This window comes from Ostrea edulis, chromosome 7 (genome assembly GCF_947568905.1).
Source record: "Ostrea edulis chromosome 7, xbOstEdul1.1, whole genome shotgun sequence".
Classification (NCBI taxonomy): Eukaryota; Metazoa; Mollusca; class Bivalvia; order Ostreida; family Ostreidae; genus Ostrea; species Ostrea edulis.
Genome location: NC_079170.1, coordinates 56,364,388 through 56,385,261, shown reverse-complemented (window position 1 = coordinate 56,385,261; position 20,874 = coordinate 56,364,388). Strand labels below are relative to the sequence as shown.

The following is a 20,874-nucleotide window of genomic DNA, read 5'->3' as shown; positions in this document are numbered from 1 at the left end:
GGAAATCAGTTGTTAGGGTTTTATGTAATTTTGAGATTCTTTGAATTTATGACCCGTTAGTTAGTGGTTCATTCCCAGGACTCAATAACATGGAATTCATAAGCCCATGGGTCTTAACGGTCATCCAAGTATTACAAAACAAAACACTTCAGAAGAGCTGACTTTCGTTGATGCAATAAGTACATCTTTAGAACTCGGAAGACAGTGGCTTTTTGCTATCATTAATTTCTTCTAATGTTTTCTCTTTTACAATGAGTTTAGTCACTTAATGCCTTTTTATCGGATAGATGGGAAAATTGATAAAGAAAATTATGTTTCATTTTACATTCATACAGCGAGACTCATTGATCGAAATACTTTTTTGTAATATATTCTTGTCAATCCGTTTTGATGTAAAACCAAAATCCAGTTTCTAATTTGCTCTGAAATCCCTTCTTTTTCATTCCCCAGTCCTCTTGAACTCAAAATTGAAAATTTTATGCGATAACATTTTCGGAATTGTTAACTGGGGGAGTTGAAACGCCATTGTTTAAATTGTTGAAGTAAAAATATGTCTTCTGTTGTACCTTTAATGATGTGACTTTCTTTAACTTTTAGGAATTATCAACTTCGCTTAGCGGTTTATAATGCGTAAACTGCCCCAACTTACTTTATATCGTTTAAAACAAATAAAAATCACTTTCATTCCTCAACTATACCAGGAAGCGTGCACTTAAATATCCACTCTTATAGCCAGGTGGTTCTTGAGAAGATTTTTAAAGATTTTCCCTATATATTTACTTGTAAAACTTTGATCCTCTATCGTGGCAACAACATACTCCCGGGGGGGGGGGGGGGTCATGATTTTAAGAAACTTGGATCTCCACTATGTACAAAAGAATATTTTTAAATGATCCTACCCTATTTTTGCATTCTTGTGATTATCTCCCCCTTTTAAGGAGGCATGACCCTTCATTTGAAGAAACTTGAATTGTATTCATTAAAGGATGATTTGTATCAAGTTTGACTGAAATTGGCCCAATGGTTCTGGAGAAAATTTTCCTATAAATCTGCATTTAAGACTTTGATCCCATATTGTGGCCCCACCCTACCCCCGGGAGCCAAAATCTGAACTTTGAATCTACTCTATACCAGCAAGCTTTCAGTTAAATCCCCACTCTTCTGGCAAAGTGGTTCTTGAAAAGAAGATTTATAAAGATTTTCTTTATATTTTCGCATGTCCAACTTTGATTCGCTATTGTGGCCCCAACATACCCCTGGGGTCATGATTTTAAGAAACTCGAATCTCCACTATGTCAGGAAGCTCTCATGTAAATTTCAGCTTTTCCCGCCCAGTGGTTCTTGAGAAGACTCCACCCTATTTTTGCATCTTTGTGATTATTTCCCCTTTGAAGGGGACATGATCCTTCATTTGAACAAACTTGAATCCTTTTAATCCAAGGAAGTTATATGTCAAGTTCGTTGAAATTGGCCCAGTGGTTCTGAAGAAGAAGATGAAAATGTGAAAGTTTACGAAAAGGACGCCAACGACGGACAGCGAAAAGTTTTGATCAGAAGAGCTAAAAAGTTTCAGTTTGATATGTGAAAGAGAAATGAAACAAGAGATGTTTGTAAAACATATTTGCCCCAATGATGCAAAATTGAATAGGGTTATACACATGCATCATTTAATTGATAGTAGTATCACTAATTCAAAATATTGAGCAGACAATATCTTCCTATGTCAAGAGTGGATTGACCATGTGACCTAAAAATCAATAGGGGTCATCTTCTCCGAAACATGTACCAGTGTACCAAGTTTGATGCCTGTCAAGGAAAGGGTTCTCAGGATATTGAGGGGTCAGTATATTCCTATGCCCAGTTTGACCCTTGACCATGTAACCTCAAAATCAATAGGGCTCATCTACTCTTTAAGGATGTACCATAGTACCAAGTTTGATGTCTGTCAAGTAGAGGGTTCTTAAGATATTGAGCGGACAATGTCTTCCTATGTCCAGAGTAGATTGACCCTTGACCTTAAAAATAGGGTCCTCTTCTACTCATAACCAACCCGCAAATGAAATATCATTACGATCAAGTGAATGGTTCTCAAGATATTGAGCGGACAACATGTGGTCTACCGACCAAACGACCTGGACCGACAGATGCAAAGCAATATATCCCTCTTAATAGAAACAGAAAACCCCGAACGGACAAATAGACAGACAGATGGAAGGACAGACGGACGTACAGACATCGCTGTGAGGCCAATCCGAAAACATGAGTTATCTTTCCTTGATCCGGAACGTAGTGCGCTTGCGTAATGTCGTTTAAGACTTCCGGGTAGTATATTCGAGAAGCGTCAGTGCAGAAGGCCGCAAAGATGTTGCTGAATAATTTTACAGCAATCACGTCAACAAATATGTTAACGTTGATAAAAAAAAAATCGCAATGCATAGGTTTTCTTCATAAATTTCATCAGGATATTTACTCTGTTTTAACACAGTCAGATTTATAACAAAATGTCAGAGGTTGCTTGTTCAATATCAATGTAGTGCATTCAGCGATAAAAGTTTTGACACGATGTACGTCTAGGTATGTCGGACTGACACTTCTGATATTCTGGAAATGTCCACCTCCTTCGACTGGCGAGTAAAATTTGTAAATAAGAGGCATATTTCCAGCTGACTACTCACACAAACGGTTTCAAATACAAGTATAACCATAAAGAAATTTATCGTCACAAATCATCTTTAAACTGACATTTACTAGTACACAATTTGTTCAAAATAAAATAAAACTATAATTGAACCACCTGAATTAATAGTAATACATTAAATAAGTTGACAAGAGTATGTACCGGTGAATCCAGCCATTTTGGGTAAAATATTTGAGGTTTTCTGTTATGACACGATACGTGCCTACATAATCAAACATTTCAAGGGGGCTAAAAACAAAGAAAAAAGGAAAAGAGGGAAGGTACAGAGACGTCAAAAGCATTCTATTGGGGTTTCAAACTTACTTATCCCCCCAAAGAGAACATCTGAGAGTGCCCCACCACCACCACCCAACACACACACATGATGAACCAACCGAGCAATATTTAACAATTGAAAACGGATTTTGATTTAATTACCTATTCTAAATATATCAGGTGAGATAAACAATCCCAGCTACATGCTGCACATGTGTAAATGATTTGGACACAGAGTGAACACGTTCAGTTACTATTTACTTATGTGTAAATGATTTGGACACAGAGTGAACACGTTCAGTTACTAGTTACTTATGTATAAATGATTTGGACACAGAGTGAACACGTTCAGTACTAGTTACTTATGTGTAAATGATTTGGACACAGAGTGAACACGTTCAGTTACTAGTTACTTATGTGTAAATGATTTGGACACAGAGTGAACACGTTCAGTTACTAGTTACTTATGTGTAAATGATTTGGACACAGAGTGAACACGTTCAGTTACTAGTTACTTATGTGTAAATGATTTGGACACAGAGTGAACACGTTCAGTTACTAGTTACTTATGTGTAAATGATTTGGACACAGAGTGAACACGTTCAGTACTAGTTACTTTGGAGAGAGTTATCCAAACATTGTAATCTGTTTTATTTTTGAAAGAGTCGGTTGGTAGTGATGGAATAATTTTAGCCCTGATAAAACAGTGAGAGCGTTGATTTCCTACTTTGAGAGCATTGATTTCCTACTTTATGTAATTTCTTTTGGGGGGGGGGGGGGGTATCATGATATGCAAGATCCATGTATACACATGTTGATCCACGTAAAAATCCGAGCTTTGAGCAGCATGAGATGAGTTGCAATCATCTTTTGAGAACCAGTAGTTCTGTTCTGATTTCGTACAAAATAATTATGCCAGTCGTTATTGGAGACATTTGTAAACAAGTGAATGTCTGATTTTCAATTCGAAATTCTTTATTTACACCCCCCCCCCGAAAAATCACACCTCTGACTCGATCAAGAAATTCTTTTTTGTTTCCATTAACTCTCATAGAAATGATTTCAGCTGTTTTCGATTTTGAACAGCATCCATACTCAACATAACACTTAAAATATTGCGCAGTCTGATTGTGTTACTACCCGGAAGTTGCCTTATTCACACTAATGTCAATCTCTACCCAGAGTTGTCGTTCCTTGCTTTCACTTACACTTCTGTTAACGTCTCAAAATAAGCAATGTTATTCCACGTGTAAATCCACTTTTTTACGGCTAATAAAACTAAGAACTATTTTATAAAATATCTGGAAAATGTAGGACAAGCAACTATTTGTATATTTTTTTCCATTACTATATATTCTTCATGTACCTATCTATGGTGCAATAGAACTACCCAATATCTACGTTTCAACCCAAATCAATGCTTCTTGTGTCACAAATAGACTTGACATCTGCTCAATATTTATTTATTTGCGTATATTTTTGTATCTCAAGTCAAAACCATACTTTATTTGAGCATACGTGCCATTTTACAAAAATCTTGTAAAACCCTTGAGACGTTTACAGAGATGCAAGTGAGTGTAAGGAACGATAACTCTGGGTAGAGATTGACTAAATGTTAGAATACAAAGAGAGATAACTCACGTTTTCGAACAGGTCTATGCATCCTGTCCTATACTATGATAGGACTTGCCAAATTTATCAAGTTAGTACTGTCCATATGTTTATATTACCTTCCTGTTGTGTTTCATTCATTGTGTTAAACATCGTTGTTATTGATTTTACCTTTTTTGTACTATTATGCTCCATGTGGAGCCTTAAGAGAAATAAAAAAGTTTCAAAAAGTTTCCAGAGACAGACGTATATATAAAATGAGTTAAAACATACAGATTTAAAGCATTAGGTTTGTGTGACATCATCATATTACCAAGCTGTCCAGCACCTTTTTTACAAACTATAAGGGCTAATTTTGGGGATAAAATGAAGAAATTTTTAGGCTGATTTAGTGCTAAAATTAGGAATTTGTAATTAAATTAGGGCAGTTCTAGACATTTTAAAAATGGACTTACCTTCGCAAATTTGACAACAAAACCTACAAAAGATACTTTAAGTGCAGGAAGGGCATCTTCCAGGGTTCCATTGTCTCAGCTATTATTGGCTATAACCTGAAATATGCAGAATGATGTAATTATTTTCTTATTGAGAGAACCACATTCTTTTAAAACATGAAAATATCGTCATAGAATTTGAAAAATTGTCCACTAGCTATATAACCTAATAACAGTGATGTGGCCTCCTCTTCTCACCTTCTAGCCACCACATTTCCTCACCATTATTTTTTTTTTTATCAAACTTTTGTTACATTTGTTACATTGGACAATAAAATTTTGCAATGAAAATTGAGTTTCTTACTTTTAAACATGTTAGGACTATGAAGTGCATATAGCTAGAAGACATTTACACAATTTAACTGAACAGCAAAAATATCAAGTAAACAAGAGATGTTTGTAAAACACATATGCCCCCCATGGTGCAAAATTGAAAAGGGTTATACACATGCATCATTTAATTGATAGTAGTATCATCAATTCAAAATATTGAGCACACAATATCTTCCTATGTCAAGAGTGGATTGGGCAAGTGACCTAAAAATCAATAGGGGTCATCTACTTCTTACGCTGTACCAGTGTACCAAGTTTGGTGTCAATCAAGCAAATAATTCTTAAAATATAGGAGAAAATGTATTACTATGTCCAGTTCAACCATTGACTTATGACCATGTGACCTCAAAATCAAGAGGGGTCATCTTCTCCAGAAGATGCACCAGTGTACTAAGTTTGATGTCTGTCAAGTAAAGGGTTATCAACATATTGAGTGGACAGTATATTCCTATGTCCAGTTTGACCCTTGACCTTTGACCATGTGACCTCAAATTCAATAGGAGTCATCTTCTCCTGATGATATACCAGTGTACCTAGTTTGATGTCTATCAAGCAAAGGGTTCTCAAGATATTGAGCGGACAGTATATTCCTATTTCCATAGTAGATTGACCCTTGACCTTTTACCATGTGATCTGAAAATCAATAGGGGTCATTGTCTTCTAAAGATATACCAGTGTACCAAGTTAAATGTCTGTCAAGCAAAGGGTTCTCAAGATATTGAACGGACAGTATATTCCTATGTCCAGTTTGACCTTTGACCACGTGACCTCAAATCAATAGGGGCCATCTTTTCCTGAAGATGTACCAGCGTATCAAGTTTGATGTCTGTCAAGCAAAAGGGTTCTCAAGATATTGCGCGGACAGTATATTCCTATGTCCAATTTGACCCTTGACCTTTGACCATGTGACCTCAAAATCAATAGGGGTCATCTTCTTCTAAAGATATACCAGCGTATCAAGTTTGATGTCTGTCAAGCAAAGGGTTCTCAAGATATTGAGCGGACAGTATATTACCATGTCCAGAGTAGATTGACCCTTGATCTTTTGACATGAAAAACAATAGTGGTCCTCTTCTACTCATAAATAACCCAAATATGAAATATTATCACCAAGTTCTCAAGATATTGAGCGGACAACATGTGGTCTACCGACCGACCGACAGGTGCAAACCAATAGGGGGGCATAACAAAAAGAACACAGTGTCTACTGAAAATGTTAAATGCATTTACCCATGTATACATGTATTGTACACAAATAGTGGCTTTACTATACCTCCTTAAAAATAAAAGGGAAATACTTCTTTCTGTATATAAAACATGTGTACTGCATGCTACTCTTTCAGTGAAGGAGCATGAACTTATCCCTCAGATAATCTTCATTAGGAAATATTGCTTAAAAGTATTGTTATTTATGTACCTTAATAGTCACATCTTTATCACAAAGTCACAACCAATAAACAAGCTTGACACATGGAACCACTGGTCAACTGCCTTTCACTGCATAATCTGAATAAAATCTGCAAACTATATTAAGACATATTTAGTATGAATGCATTTTCAAAATTGCTAGAATAGAAATACATATATGAAAAGGAATTGACATGAAAAAATAGGAGTTTTTTTCTTTTTCGATGAAAATTTCCTTTGAATTTTTAAAATGAATAAAAAAAGATTTAAAGGAATTTTAGGGCTGCTGGACAGCCTGTATTACCTTTGTCAGACTTTACCTTTCAACAAATTGTTTTTACCTATATATATATATATATTTTTAATTATTCCAAAGTTTGCAGTGACTGAAAAAATCATGTATTTTAAATGGTGAATAATTACATTTATCCACAAGCACCGTAACTAGTATTAGTTTTTCATTGGAGAGAGAGAGAGAGAGAGAGAGAGAGAGAGAGAATTGTTAACAATTCGAATTGTACCTTTCATTCATTGCTATAGAATTGTACCTTTCATTCATTGCTATAGAATTATACCTTTCATTCATTGCTATAGAATTGTACCTTTCATTCATTGCTATAGAATTGCATCTTTCATTCATTGCTATAGAATTGTACCTTTCATTCATTGCTATAGAATTGCACCTTTCATTCATTGCTATAGAATTGTACCTTTCATTCATTGCTATAGAATTGTACCTTTCATTCATTGCTATTTGTTCAAGCATAGCAGAACCAGTGTTCGCTTTCCAATTTCCTGATATAGACTTTCTCCTAAAAATAAAAAAAATATATATACAAAGCTACAATGTTGATAATGATGGGAAATGATATACCTTTCTCCTAAGATAGATGAATAAAATAGTATTATGAAAGTAGCCTCATGTAAGTGAGATTCTGTTGGTGGTGTCAAGTCATAGGAGGATAACAGGCATCCCAAAATTTGAGACAAATTCACATGTATACATATGGGGGAAAAGTATTGTAACACCTTAACAAAACTAGAGATTGTATGAAAAACAAATGTCTCCCCAGGTCGCCAAATTAGAAGTACACCAAATGAAACCTCCCCTTAATGTATTGAATGGTGTGGTATGGAGGAGAAGGCATGAACAGGAACATAGACATTATGAACTCTGATAAACCATAAGTGTTCACAAATTATTTTACACCCTCAGATTCACTATAACTTTAAGAATAACAATTGGATCCTCCTGTTCCGACAATATGCACATCTGCAAATGGCAATGAAGTATCGTAAAAAGTCCCAAGTTTATTTGCTCACAAGCTATTTTAACATCTTCCACCCCTCATAGATCCACTATAACTTTTAGGAAAATAATTGGATCCTCCTGTCCCGACAATTTGCACATAATTATCTACAAATGGCAATGAAGCATTGTACAAAGTTTTAAGTTTTTCCGATAAACCATATAGGAGGAGATGAGTTCACAAGATATTGCGACAGACAGACGGACGGACAGAAAGTACAAAAACAATATATCTTTTGATAATTCTCGAGAACAGCGTAATAATTTTTAATTCGGTAGTGCAATTCAGTCTCTACCTAGGAGGACAGTGCATTCGGAAGGATGATCGTCTAGTTCGCCAAAGGGCACCGCCAATTCAAACACGCTACCTTAAGAAGACACCTAGAGTCCGTCATTCGTGGAAACGAATGATATTGCTCTGTTCACACGGATGCTCATTAAATTTTAGTTCGCATTAAATTCAATGCAAAATAAAATAATTCGCATTAAACCAATTCGAATCTATTCACATGGCGGCAATGGCTTACACCTCGCCCTATATGATTTTTTTCAAGGACCCCAACCCTCTAATTGTCTACATAACTAATAATATTATGTTTTTAGAGGTCAAGTGATGGTATTCAATACATAACGTCAAACATGAAAACTGTTTTTCATCTTATAGTGTGAAATTTACGAAAGTCGGCTAGGCTCATTTTGAACGGGTAAAAGAATATCTCGTTATAACGAGTTAGTATCTCATTATAACGATTTAATTACATGTATCTCGTTATAACGAGTTAATTATCTCGTTATAACGAATTAGTATCGCATTATAAAGAGTTAGTATCTCGTTATAACGAGTTAACTATCTCGCTATAACGAATTAGTATCTCGTTATAACGAGCTAGTACTATCGAGACTGTATACAGGTCTTGAATTTCTGGTCAGTCATGAGGAAGTAGTGAAAAGTTTCTAAACGGATTAAGCTACAGTTGTATATTCACAAGTTATACCATGCGAACCAGTGTTTATACTCTTTTAGCTATCTCAGGACTTTTCCTTCTGATTCATATAAACTTTAGTGTGAAACATTCACTACAGAGTCAGGGATATATAAAACACACAAAAAATCAAAACAAGAAATACACTGTGTAATAAAATCCTCTATTTCTAACTTGATGGTGATATTCTAGAATTTCGAAAACTGATGATGATAACAATTACGATAACAATTCATTGTTAAAGATATAGGGTCTAAGATATTGGTGAAATGTTGCATGTTCCGAAAAGGTGGCGAAATTTAAGATCATAATTAGAAAATCACAAAAAGTTCTTCAGAATGTTTTCAAACACATTGGATACGATAGTAATTACAGTGGCGTAGCTTCCATTGAGGCAACCGAGGCAGCTGCCTCGGTAAAAAAAAAAAAAAACACCTTTTACGTTGTTAAAATGTCGATAGCTTCTGGGGGGCGCAGCCCCCCAGACCCCCTGCCTCGGTAATATTCGAACCCAAGCTACGCCTATGAATTACAGAATAATTCCCTGTTCTCATTTGCCTAAACTGGTACCCTATTGACTTCGCATCTGTAGCCACCAATCAGCGGGGTACCAGTTTAATATATTGTCCTCCAGACAAAAGTTTTATAAAGGGCTAAAACGTCAAAATGACTTCTTTTTCAAAGCGCTTCAGCTATAGATAACTCATAATTAATACTACAAATTTGTTTGTTTTTTTTTGGAGTTCTTCTTGCAAAATATTGTGATGTCATTTTTGAGATAAAAGATAGACCCTATGCCTTTAAAAAATCAATGTGATCAGTTTAAGTCAAAATTCAGAATCCTCACTCTTTTAGAGAGAACCTGCTGAAGGATTGCACAACACCGGCGCAATAATGCAGGTATATCAGGAAAGAACAGTGATCAAATCTCATAACTCCTATAAGCAATACAAAATAGAGAGTTGGGCAAACATGGACCCCTAGATATACCAGAGGTGGGATCAGGTGCCTAGGAGGAGTAAGCATCCCCTTTAGACCGGTCACATCCGCCATGAGCTTCATATCTTGATCAGGTAAACTGAGTTATCCGTAGTCAAAATCAGTGTGCCAAGAACGGCCTAACAATCGGTATGAAACACGTCAGACAGCTAGGTTGTATTGGCAAATTAGATCGTTATAACTACCAAATTTTATACAACAGGCACAACTAATGACAAATCGCTACAATCTGTATCTAATCTAGGCGATGCAAGTGTTTCATTCAATAATGGAACATTGTCCATTGTTATCTAACATTTTTGAGAACATGATTGCATTCCTCCAACAAAACCATACTCTGAGTTTTGTTTAGTTTGGTATAAACGCTTCAACACATCTTCAATAGCTGCTAGTCAATTATGGTGAAGCTTTTGATTTCGCTGGACTGACTCACATATAGGCTTTGTAGTTATTGCCAATCTTTTGGATATGAATGTCGTACAAAGTGTCGATGTAGCACTCCGTGGTAGAGTAGCGGTGACTCACTCCCACCACCCCAGCAATGTCTTGAAAATCATAGTGGTTTGCAACCCGGACCTAAAACAGTCAATACCAGCATGATTAGAAAATTTGACCTTGTCAAATTACGGTGGTAAAAATGGCTAGGATGTAATGCCGCATGAAAAATTCTGGTTTCTACGAGTGCGGGATTGAGAAATTTCAATGAGGGGACAAGATTCGCAGAGTAGGGCATATGGAGCGCCATATTAACACAAACTCAAACAATTGAAGATATCACTTATTACTTGAAGATATCATTAATTCAATTATTGAGCGCAACCACTAAATTGATGCGCGCATCAAATCAATTGAATCGATGTGTGCATTAATTTGGTGGAATCATTGCTCGATACCAATGATTTGATGACCTCTTTAATTCGGTTGAGGATATCTTTAATTATTTACAACGATTTTATGAATGCACGCACCAATTCGAATAAAGAGAGCAACAATTCAATTAAAGAGATCATTAATTCAGTTGTGGATATGTTGAATTGAAGATATCTCTAATCAAATAATTCCTCTCTCAACGAATTAGAGCGCATCAAATAATTGAAATGAGGTGCACATTCATGAAATTATTGCTCTCTTGAAATGAATTATAGCGCGCATCAATTCTATTGTTATCATTAATTCATTGCAAGATTATTACGCACATCAATGCAGCAGAATAATTAAGGCTATCAACAATTCCATTAATGCGCGTAATAATTCTGTATTAAAGATTTCATTAATTATTTGAAGAGATATTTAATTGAATTGTTGCGCGCATCAAATGAATTGATGATATCTTCAAATAAAAAGATGACTTTAATTATTTGAGTTAATTTGGCACTCAATAAGGACGAGGCTTAGTCAAGTTCTAGACAGCGAATATTGTTACAGAGGTGGAATTTCCCTGTCACACACGAGTAAATAATAAAGGTTCATTTTTCTCGCATTTTATGCACAGTTAGTTTATTACCTTACACTGGTAATTATGTAAAATAAAGTATCGCTATTACTCATTGAACAGAGTCGACCAGTTCCAACACACATATAATTATACACGGTACTACCAAGAAATACGGTCAAGCATTCTTTACAATAAAATTCAATCATTCTCTAAAAATCCATTTAAAAAATAGCACATTTACATGAATATGATAAAAGTCGGTCAAAATATGTATGAAACCTGAAATATCTGAATAACAATATATTCACACTTGGCGTCCAACGTCAGATGAAATATACTGTTAAGGTTGTTAGGTGATTTTTATTTGTACAAACAAGATCATTCAACTTACTTTTCCGACACCCGAGTGTGCATGTCCAATTTTCACAACTGCTGGAAATTTGGGTGTAATAAGCTGAAATACCAACAAAAGAATTTTACGACTACATATTAGAAGTATGTTAGAAAAACAGTAAGTAATGGAATGATATCGCCAATAGGGGTATGGAAAGTACGAAACGTACAAATGAAAACCAAAATGTTTGCTGTTTTACATCGCATTCGACAATTTGCATTCCTATGGAGACGTCGACAATGATAAGAATCAAGAGACCCATAGGTCACATGGGGGGGAGGGGGGGCATTGTTTTTAATAAACATGAATCTGCAATATGTCAGGAAATTGCCATCAGGACGAGTAATTTTTGAGTGATTCTTGAGAAGAAGATTTTTAAAGATTTTCCCTACATATTCGCACGTAAAACTATGATTCCTTATTGTGGTCCCACCCTACCCCGGAGGCCATGATTTCAACAAACTTGAATCTGCACTATGTCAGGAAGTTCCCACGTAAATTTGAACTTATCTGACCCAGTGGTTCTTGAAAAGAAGATTTTCCCTATATATTCATATGTAAAACCTTGATCCTATTTGGTGGCCCCACCCTACCCCAGGGGCCATGATTTTAACAGACTTGCATTTGCACTATTTTTGTGATTATCTCCCCTTTGAAGGGGCATGATCCTTAATTTGTACAAACTTCAATCCCCTTCACCCAAGGATGATTTGTACCGAGTGTGATTGAAATTGGGCCGCTTGTTCTAGAGAAAACGTCAGAAAAGCTGATTTTTACATGAAAGCTTTCTGACATAATGCAGATTCAAGTTTGTTCAAATCATGGCCCCCGGGTGTAGGATGGGGCCACAAGGGGGGATCAAAGTTTTACATACAAATATATAGGGAAAATCTTTAAAAATCTTCTTCTCAAGAACCACTGAGTCAGAAAAGCTGATTTTTACATGAAAGCTTTCTGACATAGTGCAGATTCAAGTTTATTCAAATCATGGCCCCCGGGGGGTACGATGGGGCCACAATGGGGATCAAAGTTTTACATACAAATATAGGGAAGAACCATTGGGCCAAAGAAGTTGACATTTACATGAAAGCTTTCTGACATAGTGTAGATTCAAGTTTGCAAAAATCATGGCCTCCAGGGGTGGGTTGGGGCCATAATAGGGAATCAGGTTTTACATGCAAATATAATGTGTGCATCATTGAGTTTTCCAAATGAATGAAATTCTACACCATAATATATCATATTCGTGACGTCATATTTCCGAAACCATGCAAGATAAGACCATAAAATTTTCAATGCGCATTTAGGCACACATGTGTGTCATTTTAAAGCGAAAATATCATTTTTGATGAATTCCTCATTTGGAACCAAAATCTCATGGCTGGTCACATATATGGAAAGTCTTCAGATATGGGCCAAGGTGACTTAGGTGAGCGAAGTGGCCCATGGGCCTCTTGTTTAATTAGCACTTGGAATGAACTTTCAAATGTTTGAAATCATTTGTTTAAAATCAATGTAGTTAATTAGTGAGAGGACCAAACGTTGCATGTAGTATTGAGTTCTATGGGGAATGAATTGGTACTCTTTTCCTAGCAGGGGACTGTTTCGCATTATAGGCCCGATGTACTTTCTTTAAAAAAAAATGGAAATGCCCCATATTTGAAGTGATATTACGTGTTTAAAAATGTGTAAAATAATTTTAGGATATATGTCAAGTGTAGACGAGTGATTAATGAAAAAGTTGATATGCAACATGTAGGTGTCACAATGATTCCTAGCATATCTATTGGTGAAAATACAAAACTAAGACATGTGGTCAGTTGCTGAAGAAATGCATGATCCAGCAAAAAGTCTGTAGCTGAGAGAGATTTTAAAGAAGACAGAGCTCTCTTGATTCTGTACAATGTTTAAATCCCCTCGCATGGTACTCTGATGGGGTTTGGATGGTGTGGATTTAGCCCAAAGAGAAAATCAAAGTGAGAAAAGGGCACCTGCTCAGAACATGTATTGTGCACTAGCGCCAGTATGTATAGATTACATGTAATTTAGGGTCATAATTTATTAACTACACCAATATAAAATACAAGTATTGACAAAAGGGAAATGTGAGTTTTCATTAGTCTGACATAATCTGACTTTGATGTACATGTATACCCCTACCCACATGTTTCAGAACACACAAAAAAATAAAAACAAACAAACAAACAAAACAAAACTGTCGTCTGCCGCGTTAGCGTCTGTTTCTGCTGCAGACCGGCTTTAGTTTACAATGGATACCAAACGACAGGAAATGACATATGAGACGAAAACAATTATTTTGGAGTTATAAAATTAACAGGTTTAAACAAAGAGAAAGATGTAATGTACTGAAAATAAGTCCAGCAACTATCTCTAGGTTTTTGAAGCGGTATCATGGCGCGTCTCTATTGAAAATCGCCACCGATCAGGACGACCTAAAACATGCCCGATCGGAGTTGTCGGACACTTAATCGTATCATTCGGGGGAACTGGATATCAAAGCTGGAAGATATCACTAATGAATTTAATGCTTTTAACTATGTATCGGTGCTAAGAAGGACAATCCAGCGATCAATTCATAGGTATGACTTGAGAAATCGAGCTATCGCAGAAATAAGTTAACATGGACAGTAGTTGAACACTGCTAGGTGTCCGGGTAGCGCTCCCGCTTCTCACCGCTGCAACCCGAGTGCGATCCCCGTGATCAGCAGTGGTTGAATGTGAGAGGGTTTGGTGGTCACCCGCTTGAACACGGGTTTCCTCCGGGTACTCCGGTCCCCCCCCCCCCCCCCACATAATTACTCCCTAGCGCGAATATCCGTGCATCAAAGGACCCCATTGGATTGGAAATAAGCTTTCGATCTTTCATGGGGTATCCTTGGTATGTACCGGTATGTATGTATATTTGTATGTATGTATATACCGAATAAACATGATTAATTATTAGATATTTAGTGATGAAATGGCAGTAACTGTGAATGGTTGTGGGATTGTCAAAGTCTGAAGAACAAAGCGACAAAAGCACCTCCCTACATATGTATGTGCATCGGAATCTAAAGTGTCGCACTGGCAAGGAACTTGAAAGTACTTATATGGGGTTGTATCACATACCAGGGTTACGGATTACGGACTTTCATAGACGGAATTATGGACAGTGAAAAATATATAAACGTATTAGATGAGAACCTGTGGCCAGTAATGGCCAAATATTTCACAAATATGTTTCAGGACGACAATATTCCACCCCATGCCTCAAGAATGACCAGAGCTTGAAACGAGAATAACAATATTCCAACTCTCCCATGGCCTGCTCAGTCCCCTAGCTGATACCATTATCATTGAAAATATCTGGCTCCTCCTATATATAATGAACTTTGATACAATTGATGATCTGAAAGTATTTTAAATACAAACAATTAAAACGTTATATATATATATATATATATATATATATAAAGCACTAAATAATCACAACTAGGTACTGAAAATTTTCGCCCCAGTCCGGGGTCGAACCAGCGACGTACGGCACCCACCGCCTAGCAAGATTGTCAAACCAGTGTGTAAGTCCACTCGGCCACAACGACTTCCCTAAAAAAGGAAGCTTTGTTATGCTCCTAAAGCGCTACTTATACACACTGATGCAATCCCACACAGTCGCTGTGTCATTCAGTGTTTAAGATATTTTATAAGGAGAGTGGATCTCTCGATGCAATTGTATAGAATATTTAATATAAAGCACAAACAAACAATTATAACACCCAACCTTACGTTTACCCCTAGGATCTAAACGATACATGTGAAAATCAATTAATTAATATATAAAGCACTAAATAATCACAACTAGGTACTGAAAATTTTCGCCCCAGTCCGGGGTCGAACCAGCGACGTACGGCACCCACCGCCTAGCAAGATTGTCAAACCAGTGCGTAAGTCCACTCGGCCACAACGACTTCCCTAAAAAAGGAAGCTGGGCGGTGGGTGCCGTACGTCGCTGGTTCGACCCCGGGTTGGGGCGAAAATTTTCAGTACCTAGTTGTGATTATTTAGTGCTTTATATATTAATTAATTGATTTTCACATGTATCGTTTAGATCCTAGGGGTAAACGTAAGGTTGGGTGTTATAATTGTTTGTTTGTGCTTTATATATATATATATATAAAGCACTGGGTTCGTGTCGTTGGTCATTTAGTGCTTTGTATAATTTTTTGTATTTGACCTTGTATCCATGTTGTGGATCCACACTTTGAGGTATCGGGTGTTGTTGGAACTTTAGTGCTTTTATATATATATATATATATATATATATATATATATATATATATATTCGTTATTTTGTTTTATTTTCCTAAACCCTCGCAAACTCTGATACATTAAAAAAAAACTCTTTATGTGGTATGCAAAAACAAATCATGAAACAGCAACTTAATATCACACCATTCTCCACCTCTGGGGCTTTGCACATGTTGTATCACAAAAGTCCTGTGTGCGGTGTATTGTGGACACGGGTGGAGATCATTCGATAACATAAATACGCCTTTCAACACATTGCAAAACTATGTTCACAAAGAATCATTGCCCTTAAAACAGGAAACCCGATAGAGCTCATTGAATGAGCTAATGATTACACATAAAAGGAATTCCAATGGTTTTGATACTCTTCAATAAAATGTTATTAGGGATGGTATAGGATCTGTTGGGTTTTGTGTGTGTGTGTAGATACAGGTTTTTGTAAATTAGTTGGGACCTAATGGATTTCTGTTTCTGATTGTGAGTAAATAAGAACCATCAACTGTATTCTTACTACTATTTAAGGAATAAATGTTTTAGTTTGTTTGCCTGACAGAGGTGTGAAAGAATGCGGTGATATGTAGAATCGGCGTGGGAGTGGAAAGTACTCCTTGATTGTTTTCACATTCCCCCTAATATCAACAAACTAAACATTTAGTCCTAGTATTTGTATTTTGTCATTCAATTTGTTTCTTTTTCAAGCATAAGCTTTTATGTTAGTGAAAAATGTCAAAATTGGTCAACATCATAAACTTTCTGGGTTAATGCCATTTTCTGCAATAGAGGTGATCGGTATTTGGAACATCTCTTAAATATACAAGTTGCTCCCAAAGATGGGTCATTTGGGAGACGCCTTATACCTGTGAAGGTAGGGGCTCATTTGGGAGACGCCTTATACCTGTGAAGGTAGGGGGTACTAACCTATGAAGGAAGCAAAGCAAACTTGTACAGGTAAGAAGGCAGTTTGAGCGTAAAGGGGGTGGGGTGGAATTCAACAAGATAATTGAATAGAAAGCATTTGAAGACCTGGTAGATAGATACCTCAGTATCGGGGTTATCATAAAGTACACTACAGTTAGTATATCGAACTGATCGGACGTGGGTTATAAAGTCTGTAATCCAAAAAACCAATTATGTACAAAATATAGTATATTGTAGACAGTAGTTTTAGAATAGATATAGTTTTGCTTTTTGTTGTTTTGTTGTTTTTTTTGACGTGTGAACAACTTTGTCCTGAGAAAGTGATGGGTCGTCCCGAAATTTTCATTGCTCGTAACGTTGGTGCTTTAAATAATTTCTCTGTTGACCTATCTATTGATCTATTTTATAGATCTGATACTTTTAAGTTCAAGATCATTTACTCACTCAAACCACATTATATTTGGAACATGAGGTACATTAGATAAACATACATTTGAATACAATAAGTTCAGAGTAAATAAAAATACACAATTTACACGTAGTGAAAAAGTGTTTACAAAATATGTTAAGGAGGGCAGACTAACTCATAGATTTTTCAGATAAACATACAGAGTTTTTTAAAAAGTGTTTTAACCTTACTAGTTGACATAATTTCATGAAATTTAATAACTGTATTTAGGTAGGTACTATATTTTCTAATATATAATGGAAATGGGGAATTTGGAGTTCCGTTCCGTGCGTATTTTGTGTTTATAGAATGTACCTAAGTCATGTGATTTGGTGATTGTTTTTAAGGTATGCTTACTTCCGGTTTAGCTAACAATCACACGATTTCGTTTATTTATTTTACTTACTGGTTTTGGACACCAAAATTAAGAGCCTGCATTATTGGTGTGTGGCAGAGGAATGTAATACGGAGAGGGGAAAACAGGGGTGCCAGAGAAGATGTCTTTACAATATTTTGTCTAAAATTCTTGACAAGAATAAAAAAATAACTCAAACGATAGTTCGCATTTGAGAAGCAGTAGACGATATTTGACGATTGGTTATAGCCAATAAATGGACATTATTTCCTGTTCATCATGACTATGTGAGAGATAAGACCTTGACAGAGTTGCTGCTTGACGGTAGGGGTGTAATTATCATATTTTAAAATATAATTTTTCGCCGAAAATTGCAAGCCAAGCTATGCAGCTGGTTAAAATGAAAACTACGATGGCGGCGTGATATACCTTGTGAATAGTTTGTTTACAGGAAGACATTTTTTTTATTTATCGAGTGCCTGTCAATTTGACATATCGCTCGACCATGTTTGAATAAATTGATCTTTAAGTCTTCGTTTGACAGCATTTGTTATCCATTTCTGGTTGATGCCATATATTTGAAAGACCACACATGTTTAAAATTCTATGAATACATTCAAACCAGAGAGTTTTAAAAGTGCCGTTAAGATATTGTCTATACAAAAATTTATAAAGTACATTTACAATTTTTAAAATCATAACCTGGCAATAATTTTAAATCATTCTACTATATACACATTAATATAAATTGGGAAACGACATGTTTCACCATCTACCATAAATGAGGTCGTGGAGCTTTTCAGCTAAAAATGGTTCAGAAATTTTAAATGAATGCGCTCTACAACTTGTAAATTTTTATACCCCAATATTTCACATCCATAAATTAAAACTGATAAAACGACTTTGTCAAGCAGGTTAAATTGACAACAAATTGGTAGATTAGACAGTCTAATTTTTCTTTTGACTCCATACATAGCTTTCTGGGCTTGTTCGCATAAATGTTTATTAGCTTTAACAAAAGACTCTCATTTTGAAAATACAATACCAAGATATTTGAATTCTTTGACATTTTTTATAACACCACCGTTATAATAAAAGTGCCTTTTCATCTATGGACCATTTGAGAATGTCAAAAGTTTTGTTTTTCGACATTAACATTCAATTTCCACTGTGTACAGTAAAAAAAATCCTTCAACGCACATTTTGATTCATCGACAGATTAAGCCATTATAAATGTATCATCTCCATATAGTAGAATTAAAAGTTTCAAGTACAACATAAGTTCTTCTTAAATTGAATTAGTAACACTTTGTAGACCAACTATGCCTTTCTCTTGTAAAAAATTATTCAAGATCGTTAATGTACAAAGCAAACAGAAAGGGAATTTTTTTTTCGCACTGTCCTACTCCAACATTACAGGTGAAAAAATCAGTTGACATGCCATTTATCTTAGTTATTGATTTAATTCCTATATACATATTTCTTATATAAGTAAAACATTTTCCCTTAATACTGTTAGTAGTTAACTAAAATCCAACAACACTCAACATCCAAAGTGTCAGATCTAATAGTAGATACGAGGTCAGATAGATAAGGATATAATAAGCACTAAAATGACCAACGACACGAACAACAGTGAATTGTGAAATTTTCAGGACGACCTGTCCCTTCTTTACTATTCATCTATGTAATATGGTTAACTCGTTCTACCTGAGATTAATTAAGTCTATTATTACTACTTCGTACATTGGGGATCAGTTCCTTGGACGAACAGGACATGTTCTAATTCGATCCACCTTTAGCATTGATTGGCGAGCCTAAAAACCCAAAACGTAGTCTGCGGTGTCATTTAGTGTAGTTGTAATTCTAGGTGTATTTATATGTAGTTGTTCGTTTCGTTGGTCATTTTAGTGATTTGTATACTTTTTGTATTTGACCTTGTATCCACTCACGACCTGCGGAACCAAATCTCCTAGCAGCGTCTGACTAGCTTTAAGCGCAAGACCGTTGGACGATATCTAAACAAGTTTAAAAACTTGCTTTCGATGACGATGGAATTCTCGCCGCACTGTCACTCACTACACGGTCATTGAGAATGGAAATGGGATACAGTTATAGTTAACGTAGGATCATACAAGATAAACACTGCATTTGACATATTTCATATAAAGCACAAAGATTGCAATGAACTCTTAGATGAACACAACTACCCTAAATGAAGAAATATTCAATATCAAGCGCAAACATTCACTATATTTTGGATACGCTAATGGCTAGAATTCCATCGTCATAAAAAGCAAGTTTTTTGACTTGCCTAGATGGTGGAGCTGTCTAGCGCGCTGCTCAGACGTTGCTGGGGGATTTGGTTCCGCAGGTCGTTGGGCGGAAGTGAATTTTTTGTGCTTTATATTTATCTTGTTCTGTTGTAGCCTGTTGGTCAGTCCTTAGCAATGTCTAACAGATAGATCTACCCACTTACTACCAGGTAAGTTTTGTATTGATTATTTAATGACTGGGATAAAATAAGATCATTTACAACGACATTATCTTAAAAGGTAACACAATATATGTTGAAATGCGCAGTAGCAGATGACTATTTAACTTATATTTACTATATGTGTTCTCTTTATTTGGTTCATTGGTCCCGCTTATCATACAGCAACAAAAATTAAAGCTAGTACTTGATAATATGTAGGTAAATGAATCAGCGGGGAGTTCTGTACACATTTTTCTGTAGCACATCATTTCAATTCATTGATATCAGAAAAGGCCAAAACAGTTCTGAATGCACCGGGGGTCTTTATATTGGAATATCTGATCGAATGACAAAGGTATTTAGGTAATGGCAATGTAGATTTCAAGGCGGATAAATATAGGGACATATCAGATCCTTCACTGACAAGATACAAGGCACCTGTCTATTGTAA

The 20,874-nt window shown here is 35.9% G+C and overlaps 2 protein-coding genes across 6 annotated transcripts in view; one reads left to right on the top strand and one right to left on the bottom strand.

Annotated features, from left to right (window-relative positions):
* The window catches only part of LOC125653327 (synapsin-like), a 95,587-nt gene that overhangs the window by 23,386 nt on the left and 51,327 nt on the right, over nt 1-20,874 (bottom strand). For all 3 annotated transcript variants that reach the window (XM_048882762.2, XM_048882761.2, XM_056144783.1), the window contains 3 exons: nt 11,916-11,978; nt 10,523-10,665; nt 7,536-7,610 (listed from right to left, as the gene is read on the bottom strand). In XM_048882762.2, the coding sequence (XP_048738719.1) occupies nt 7,536-7,610; nt 10,523-10,665; nt 11,916-11,978 (281 nt within the window). The remainder of the gene's footprint in view (nt 1-7,535; nt 7,611-10,522; nt 10,666-11,915; nt 11,979-20,874) is intronic.
* LOC125653345 (metalloproteinase inhibitor 2-like) overlaps nt 16,566-20,874 on the top strand; it is a 13,737-nt gene continuing 9,428 nt past the window's right edge. The window contains exons 1-2 of one of the 3 annotated variants that reach the window (XM_048882791.2): nt 16,566-16,703; nt 20,377-20,432. The gene's annotated coding sequence lies outside the window, so the exon portion shown is untranslated. Of the gene's footprint in view, nt 16,704-16,964; nt 17,175-18,023; nt 18,272-20,376; nt 20,433-20,874 lie in introns of those variants that run through there. The other 2 variants (XM_048882792.2, XM_048882793.2) reach the window with 2 other exon arrangements.